The following is a 9631-nucleotide window of genomic DNA, read 5'->3' on the forward strand; positions in this document are numbered from 1 at the left end:
TTCCTTCTTCGATAAACTTGTGTGCAGTCACTGTTCCGCCAGGGACTAGATTAGGTACGCTTAGCTGTCTGAATTACGAATTCAGACTTTTGTCGGGACATCTGTAATGCTGAACAAATATTCAAGCCAATTTCTTCGTCATTACTATTAGTTAATGACACAATGGTGGAGCGCAAGGAGTCCTTAATTTTTTTGCAATTCACAAATATTCTGTCTTGTATTTCAACTGATGTTAAAGGGCATGCAATTTCAAAGTACACCGGGAGATTATCACTGTTTGTACAGAAATCAATCGTAGTCCAAGGTGTCAAGGCGACACTTGTACTAGAAAACGTCAAATCTAACACTGAGCGAGATTGCCCACGGACAAATGTAGGTTGTCTGATATTAAGGCATGAAAGATTTTTATCTATGGTCCAGTCCCAGACGTGTCCCATGACACGTGATGCGAGTGGCAGTCACCACTAAGGATGACTTCATTTTTGCAGCTGGCAAGCGCACTATCCAATTGGTATGTACTGTGTACGCCCGTAGGGAAATAAGCATTTATAATCGGAAATGAACGGTAGCCTGAGATGCTTAGGTGCAATGTCAAAATTTCACATTCCGGAGAATTAACTTGAAAGCTATTTTCGCCTTATGACAGAATTTAGATGGCAGCAAAATCATTGAACCACCTCCTAGTGAAAGGCGATCTAATCGAAAAAATCGAAAATCTTTAAAATACAATTTTTTATCTGGAGTGAGCCAGGTTTTTTTTAAGATTATGACGTCAGGATTCAGATGAGTTGTTAAGCAACTTAAGTCTGTTGAAGCAGAAAACAAGGAACGACAGTTCTACTGTAATACTTTAAAGAAAAGCTATGGTGATAATGTAATTGATTTAACTACTTCAGCGACTACCGTCGCATCGTACTTTCTTGGATGCCAGAATGAGAAATGGGATTACCCTTTTTGTTTTTGGTATATGGACAAGACGCAGTTAGTGGAGACCCAGTTCGCTTTTGCGGCCTGGTATCCTGACCTGTTTCCATGTCAACCTGTGAGTCTGACTGACGCGAAGGACAAGGATCGGATCCAACAGATGTTGGGTCAGATCTAGTACTCGGCGCTAGGACTGAACTGGCTACCTGTTCTGCAGCACAAGCAATCAATTTGATGATTTATGATGCAGCTGTTTGCAACAGCTGTGTCATCTGCGCAGTAAACACTTGGGAAATACATTCGGTAACACTTGTGACACTATGTTGCATAGCCTTTGTCATTGCTTTTTCTATTGCTGATTCAATGAGTTTAAACAAGTTCTCTCCATGTAAAGTAGATTGCCTCGCAGTGAGGTCAGCGTATCCAAAGGCTCTTTCCTTGACGACTGTAATAGCTTCTCACCGCGAACATCGTCGTCTGTCAATTATCTCGAGTACCTCTATTTCATTAGCTTTTGCCGAGCAGTTTCCATAGTCAGCCGCACGGTTTCCTCCACATAGGCAGCACGTTTCGGCTTCAGCTGCGCACTCATTGGGGGAATGATCTTCACAGACGCGACTGCGTGCATTTGATTTGCCGCCTCCTGCACTGCACTGTGGCCAAAACGCCAACATTGCCGACACTGAAGTGAACGGGAAGCGAGAGGTTCCACTCCAGAAATAAGTGGCCACACTTTTAGTTCAGATGGGCAGGACATGCCAGCAAACGTAGCACTAACCGATTCAGTGGCAACTTTTTCCCCGTTTGCGAGTCGGTTACATCGGTATACAGGTATGACGCCAGCATCAGACAGTTTCTCCAGAGTCTCAGTTGGGCTCAATCGAGAGTACGCCCCGGACAATGCCTTTAGTGCATGCTAGATGAGGAGGAATAAACGCACTCACCGGGACAGATGCGAAAGTCTTACACTTTAGGAGGTCTGCAACACAGGTCGAATCTGATGACCTACAAATTGTCCCACCTCTTCCAAATTGTCGGACATCGCTTATCATCTGGAAATGACGCGTCATGGCTTGGAGCTCGGCCTGAACAGCCTGTGGGTTGTTCAGCCGGATGAATCCACCGCTCAAGGGCACCAGCGCGACAGGGATGCTGCTAACACCGCTGCAGAAGAAAGATTGCAAAGGCAAATCATCAGGAGAAGGGGAGGCTGTCCAAGGGCTGAGCCCTTGCCCAGGAGAGTTTTTAAACATCAGCGCTGCATCAATCAGTAGATAAGTCCTACAAAAATAAGTAAGATAACTAGGTCAAATCCACCCAAAACTCAGCCAAACCACCGAGCAAGTTCCAGCTTGGGCACATCGGGGCGGAGAACGAGGCGCTCCGAACGAGTGCCGAGAATCGCCTCCTTGCTTGCCAGGGCAAACTCGTCTTCTCAGTGTCGCCGTCCGGCTCGTTTCTTCCTGTGACGCGGGTCAGGGCAGGTCTGCAACCTCGACTTCTACAGTCTCTCCGGTGAAAAGAAGGAGAAACGCATGCTGGAAGGGGCAGATAACTGTTCAGGCAGAAGGGGATAAAAGCATAAAAATTGAAGATGTGCCCACAGGTTGCAAGCTTAAGTGCGATTACTTGCCATTCGCACTGATTCTCACAGTATGAAGAACACCGTTCAGCATGTTCAACTTAGCAAACTTTATAAGCTTACCAACAAAGAACCGGAAACAAAGAACAGCATGACATGTCACTGTGACTAAATTAAAATAAAAGAAATAGAGTACGGTAGCAGGAACCAACAAAAAAGTCGCCGTATATATATATATATATATATAAAGAAAACGTTACAGACGAGAAGCCAGGCCAAATTCTCCATCTCGTCTCCAAATAAAGAGCGCGTCCACAACTGTGTGAACATTTTAACCATTGAGTCTTTATGTGAACAAGTTTCAAGTGAACAAGCCATTCTGCAATTCCTCAAATAAGGTCATTTCCTTGGTCGCCCCTGCAGCTGGAATTTCACTGCTTGCGTTGTCATCCATTCCACGCAACATCAAAGTAACCATTAATGGCATGTGAACGATTTGACGCTCTCCATATCCTTTTACTCTTATATATCGGTCTCATCCTACTCCCTGTCGAGCTTGTTTAAATTTCCTTTACTTTTAGTATATCGTACACAGTGGCCACAGAGTGCGCTGTTTCTAGTGTCTTGCCATATGATAACTATGAGTATCATTACTGTTGTGTAAACCCGATTCCGCCTACACGTACTGGTGCTGGAATCGGCCAGAAAGTCCAACTTCCGTAATTTCTTGCGCGTATACGATTCCAAAAAATGTAGGATTAAACAAAAATTGCTGGTGATATAGGTTTTTTCAAATGTTTTCCTAGTTGCATTTGGTAGATCTATAGTAGTGGGGCCGCCTTATCAGATGACTCGGCACTCGATCCTGCATATATATTGCTCCGTAGTGAAGCCTCTCTTTAACTCGCAGAAGCCCACAATTAACGCCCACGTACACCCTATCGCAAAAACGAAGGTCATCTTGTCACTTGGGGCAACCGTAGCCTGGCCTTTATCTTTTCGCGGAATGGTGCTCTTAACAAAACGGGAATTCCCGCAACAAATGCCACACGTGCAGCCGCCGTCACACTTAACGCGACCACGCATACTGCAATTCTATAGCGCAACTTATACTGGGGCGTGCTACAGAAAACTGCCAAGCATGTCATTCCCAAACGTTTCGGGAATGGCATGCATGCTTCTATACTCGAAGAGAACCATGCGCGCACGCATCAGTGCATGCAGTGGTGGGCAATAAACTAATAAAATGAAGCAAACACTGCATGACGTGACCTCACAGCGCTTCCCCGGCCTCGCTCCCATATAACTAACCTGCAGCATGCAGCGCCCATACAACCGTCATGTGCGTATTGTTTTTGTACCTCTAGAGAACCGCAGCTTTTCTGCTTGTTTCCGTTGTATGTGCCTTTGACGAATGCCCCCACAGTACTCTACCTATGTCCTCCTTTTTCGCAAGTAGTTTAACAATATAACAAAAAAGTGGCTGATATCGCTTCGCTCTCGATAGAAAACACCACCGATGAGGATACTGTATACAGGCATTTCTTTCTGTTAGCTTATTAACCCGAAAGTTAACGGGGAGAGCGTCGCTCCGTAACTTTTACGCCTTTGTTCGAATGGAGGACCCTCTGCAAACGTGTGTCTGACGTTAATTTTTTGAAAATGAACTGAGAAAAAATTAAGGCACATGCGCAAACTTGCGTTTGTTATGCGACTGAGTCCACCGAGCCATACTTCACGTGGTCTTTAATGTGTTTAGTTGCGTCCTAACAGTATGTTACCCTATGACAAGTTCCTTGCGCAGCTTTGAAGTGTGGCAAGATCTATTATATATCATCACAAATGGAAAGATCCTCGTTGCAACGAACTTGCAAGGTGCAGTTTCAATAGCGCGAAAATCAGTGCCCAAGACGCTTCATGCGAATTGTTTCTTAGGGGCGTGCTCAGACGTTGCAAGGCTCGCCGTAGCTATAACCTCCTAAAATAACAGAACGTCAAATTATGCTCATATCATGGTAGAAGTGTGGGGAAAAGGCACGGAGCTGTCGTCTCCCAGGACAGGCGCTCTTGGCACACAGCGATTTCTTGCCTATACTCAGAATGAAGCCGAGCAGCCATGGCAAGCCGCGACGACGCACAAAGCAAGAGCATGCACCAGCAGGCACAAGCCGCAGCCAGCAACGGCGCCGACCGTTGACGCCGTGTCTGCACTGCCGCCGCGCTTCTCGGGAATCGCCTTCTCGGTGCTGTAGCTGTCGATTGGGAGGATCCTGGCTGGGTACAAGGACGGCCTCATGACGACCGCGATGGGCGCTTCCTGCTGTGCGTGCTCGGGCACGTTCACGGTCACGGCGGTCGGCAGGTAGCCTTTGGCGCTGACGACGAGCGTGTAGGTGCCGGGTTGCAAGAGTCTCCAGAACTCCCCTTGGTCGGTGGACCTGTCACCAAAGGCGATCAAGAAACGAACGACGCTGGCTTGAAAGTAACGCTACCTACAATGTCTGGCAGCAACCGTCGAATGAGCCACCGAAGAAATATCCGAAAGAAAATCACTAATACACGCTGCACAGTGTACACTGCAGAACAATCATCTGCATGAATTCCAAGCTACTACTCTGCACTTTAGCGACACTGTACGATGACTGAGTAACCTGCAGCATTCGTTGCTTACTCGCCTCTTGGTACTCGCAACACGCGGCAACAATACTATATGTACATCATTTCTTGCACAGGGCCATCATGTTCGTAAAGTTTCCATACGCTGTGCTACCGTGAAAGCACAAGGATGCTTGAAAAGAAGAAAACATGAGACACTAAAGGTTAAACAAAAATATACAACCTTGTAAACTATCTTGTCGATTCCACACAACCACAGAGCAGACCAGACGCAACTTCTGTGCACACAGGTTGCAAGCTTAAGTGCGATTCCTTGCCATTCGCACTGATTCTCACAGTATGAAGAACACCGTTCAGCATATTCAACTTCACAAACTTTATAAGCTTACAAATGCTAGAAGGTTACACGTCCTGGGGAGGTATTCTCGGACAATCACTTTCGGAGACATCGCTTTCAGTGCGCGCCGACTGAGCGAAATCGGTTGAGCTGATTTGCTGGTTGAGCAAAACCGCTCAACTCATTCAACGCGCTCTGTACTGCGTCACACTAAAGGGATAGTATCACCGAAAGTGATCGTCCGGGAATACCGTCCCTGGCTGCGAAAAATGACAGTCAACTTGGTGCAATGTGCACAAAGTATGGTGTGTAGGATTCCTTTGTCTTGGGCAAATATTACGCTGAACAAACGGGGCACTATCTGAATCATAGATTACCACGAGCCATTACAATAATATATAAAATATCAACCAGGGTTTTCTTGCTTTACTGCTAGACTTGTGGTTGTGAAGGTCGACAAATGTGCTATAGATACATAGATACGACAAATGAGATATAGGTCGCAGTCACAAACAGCTGACACGTGATTTTATCAAAGCAGACAGCAAGATTTGGCGATACGAGTGCGAGTTGGCCATCTTTATCAAGCAATGAATTGGTGATCCTTAATCTGTCGGCACGTGTCGAACGTGAGCTGTGATTTTTTTTTTTTTTTTTTGCTTTTCACTGAGTATAAAAGTAGGCAGCATCTACCATCCCGGCAGCCGGGAGAATTTCTGAAACGAATTTCTCCCGGCACTCACCTCCTATTGGCTCTCTGGAGTCACGTGGCAAACTGCCGGGAAAAACTGCGTGCAGGTGTGCCCTAACCTATCCGAACCTGAAAACCATGACTGCATAGGTAGACTCGATCACCTTAAAGAAACCCTATCAAACAGGAACTACCCGAACACTGCCCTTCTGAAAGCCTACACCGATGCAACCAAACTTGATCGAGCCGAGGTCCTCAAACCCCGCTTTAAGATCGCAAAAACAACAGCGCCTCTTCTTGCTATTAAATTATCAAACGCACTCCCAAACGTGAACTACATCCTCAGTAAATACTGCCCAATTATCACCAGTAACCAGAAATAACATCTCTCCCGACCCGCCCAGAGTAGCTTACAGACGCAACACTAATTTCAAGGACATTCTCGTGCATACCAATCTAAGGACAAAGATGAAGCCAACATCCGGTCCCTGTGGCCGTCCCAGGTGCTCTAGGTGCAAACATACTCAATCTATTACTACAGTAAAAAGTACAGCGTCGGATTACCTTCACAATGTAACTTTCAGTTTCGCATGCACGTCAAGCAACGTAGTTTACTGTCTAGAATGTGTCGCTTGCAACAAACAATACATAGGTGAGACTGTACAACAACTTCATACAAGACTCAGCGGCCATCGCGCAGATACAAAACACAATTTACCGAAAGAAGTATAGCCAGCCATTTCAATGAACATGACCACATATTCGATAAAGCAAGGCTCTATAACTACAAACAAATTTCCGTTCGCCTCGCGAGAGGAGATATACAGAAGCATGCCCCATATACAAGTTTAAATGCTTACAACCGACGGGGTTCAATTTGGTACGTGACAACTTACCTAAAATTCTCATATCATGAATAAAGGTACAAAACACGTTATGCCACCAGCTAATCTCGATTCTCAACCTCACCTATTCCTGCATTTCCATTTCTTCCCTCCCTCTCCTCTAAGACTCAATTTATTATTTTCTTCCACGCTTTTACGCATATATCAACTATACGAGCCCGTTTCCCATGTACACCTGCCGCCACCTCCAGTTTTTTCTGATGTCACCCTCCTATTTGTTCGTCGGGTTTTTTTTATTTTTTTTATTTTGTTTTAAAGACTCACACCGACACATTCCAAAGTCCCAGACACCGTGATTCCTTTCTCGGCGCCCCGACCACACAGGGTCGCGACACTTCTGTATACCATCGTGATGACGGCTACGCTGAACTACTGAAGCTGACGTCCTCTGAGAGACCAAGCTGCTGCCTTCCAAATACCCTATCCATTGCCCCAGACTCCGTGTAGCCAACACCTTCAAAAGTACCCAACGCATTGCTGCTACGCTATTCAAGTCAGTCTTTCAACTCATGTCTTTTTGTTACTCGCACACTGACCGGCTGACCGGATTTTCTAAAGCCACAAACGCATTCCACCTACGACACCTCTGAAGGCTCCCCTAACCTTCGCTCCCCCAACACCCTCCTATGTCCTTTTTTTTTCTGCCGACTTCTCTCTCTCTCGCTCTTGTCCCCTCGTCTTAGAAACCACGCCTAGAGGCGTCAAACGACAGCACTAATTTTCTTTTCAGTCTCTACCTTTACAACCAGCCGCCACCGACAACAATTGCACGTGACGTCACTCTACTAACCCGTTAAAACTAACCTGCCGAGAATGACGACGCCACCTTTGACAAAAAAAGGTCCTCCTATCGGAACGTTTGCCAGCCTTTCTGAGGCGCCTTATCCCTGTTTATAACATATATACAATTTATCCTAACCTAACTAACATAACATAACCTAACCCAACCTAACCTAACCTTCCGAGAGCCACTAGGAGGTGAGTGCCAGGAGAAGTTCGGTTCAGAAATTCTCTTGGCTGCCGGGAGAATATACACTGCCATAAAAGCAATTCGCAGGTGCCACGTAAAAAAAGAGTCTATCTCGCTCCCCCCTCAACCCCTATTGCCTGTTTCTTTTCGTCTCCCCCCCCCTTTTTTTTTGCTTTTCTTTTACTCATTATAGTTGCGGTAATGCAAATACAACGTCGTGGATACCGACTCGCCCAAATCGCTATCCTTGTGACATGCGAGTATTAAATTTGCCTAGCCGGTGCACCTTGCACAGGTGCTATTTGGAACTTGTCAATTATACCAAGAAAATAAATCGTGCTGTGTGTGTGTTTTCTGGGATAAGGCGCGAAGGGTCACCTGAACCCCACGTTCCGTTCGCGGATCGTTAGCAAGGCTCCTGGTATGTGAGTGCCGTCAGGACCCTTGATGTAACCTCGGATGGCACGCTGAACTTGGCCCAGTAGATGAATGATTGCGTGCTTGTTCTCCATCCACAACCTTCGCAGCGTGCCCTCGCTGGGAACCCTGCAGCAAGACAATGCCAGGTCCACCGTAACGGTACCCTCACGCACGTAAGCATAGTCCTGCATGAGGCCGGGCCTCCTCTTCCAGGCTGCCGCGTTGATGATACCGCCAGGAAAGCCCCCCAGGTGACCGCCGGGGCAGATCGGTGTGCCCCTTTTCATCTGCTGGTTGTGATCTGCATAGCTAATCGAGAGGTTGCGCATCACGTCCTCGTCGGGAGCCTCGCTGGGCGAATCCTTGGCGCTATTATGGAATCCATAGGCCACGGCGATGCCACCGTCGCCGCCGCGCACGTGCGCGCCCAGCACAAAGCTGCCCCGTTTGAGCCATTGCATCACGAGCTGCACCTGTTCGGGCATGCGGGCCTGGTCGGTGAACTTGTCCGACTTCTCATCGAAGTAGTCTGGGAAGCCTTCCAGCTCACGACCATGGTCATCAGCCGAGCAGTCATCCTTGGGGTTCTCGCTGACGGTGGCCGGCTCGAGCCAAAAGAGTATGTGGATCTCACTACTGTTGACGACGCGCGCTACAGCCTCGTTCCGGCCGTATTCGTGCAGAAGGTACGACGCCAACTTGATAAGCAGCTCGCTGCCAGCAGGGAAGTTGGCCAGCAGGTGTACGCGCGGCACTAAAAACTGCCGCCGCGGTGTCCGAGAGATGACGAGCACGTACACGGGACTGTTTGCCACTTTTCCCACAATCTCGAGCCGGGTGAGATTACCGAACGCCTCGTGCAGGCCCTGCACAGCCTCGCGCCGAGCCTGCTTGCTGTGGTAGGTCAGGTCGTCTGTGTCGTCGGCGGCGACCAACGCGCACCAGCTGACCACGGCGGGCAGCGCCAGCAAGCTCAAGCGCAACATGGCAGCGACCGGCTGCGAACGTAGTAGTTGTTGACCTGAGTGTTTGTGGCGCATACCCTCAGTGGGGAATTGATGATGATGATGCCTTGCCATGATTCGGGTGGCTAAATTTCCTGTTTTTTCTGTCCTTGATTGCACGCGAAGAAGTACGCGCCAAGCAAATCTTTCGTGTTTCTTAAAGCACAAATCACATGGTGCTG

General features: G+C 47.6%; 1 protein-coding gene across 1 annotated transcript; it reads right to left on the reverse strand.

The window, feature by feature from the left end:
* Nucleotides 1-4222: 4222 nt before the first annotated feature.
* Nucleotides 4223-9431, reverse strand: LOC126543227 (carboxypeptidase D-like). The gene is made up of 2 exons (XM_050190360.2): nucleotides 8404-9431; nucleotides 4223-4944 (listed from the first exon to the last, which is right to left on the reverse strand). The coding sequence occupies exons 1-2, from the start codon at nucleotides 9429-9431 to the stop codon at nucleotides 4602-4604; spliced, it is 1371 nt and encodes a 456-aa protein (XP_050046317.1). The 3' UTR covers nucleotides 4223-4601.
* Between the last annotated feature and the right edge of the window lie 200 nt (nucleotides 9432-9631).

The sequence above is a fragment of the Dermacentor andersoni genome, chromosome 1 (assembly GCF_023375885.2).
Source record: "Dermacentor andersoni chromosome 1, qqDerAnde1_hic_scaffold, whole genome shotgun sequence".
Taxonomy (NCBI): domain Eukaryota; kingdom Metazoa; phylum Arthropoda; class Arachnida; order Ixodida; family Ixodidae; genus Dermacentor; species Dermacentor andersoni.

Bases quoted from the DNA above. Each gene is read 5' to 3' on its own strand.
- LOC126543227 (XM_050190360.2), bottom strand. From the start codon at position 9,431: ATGTTGCGCTTGAGCTTGCTGGCGCTGCCCGCCGTGGTCAGCTGGTGC. The intron at 4,945-8,403 runs GTGACCCTTCGC...CTTTGGTGACAG, and splicing joins GAACGGAACGTGGGGTTCAG to GTCCACCGACCAAGGGGAGT.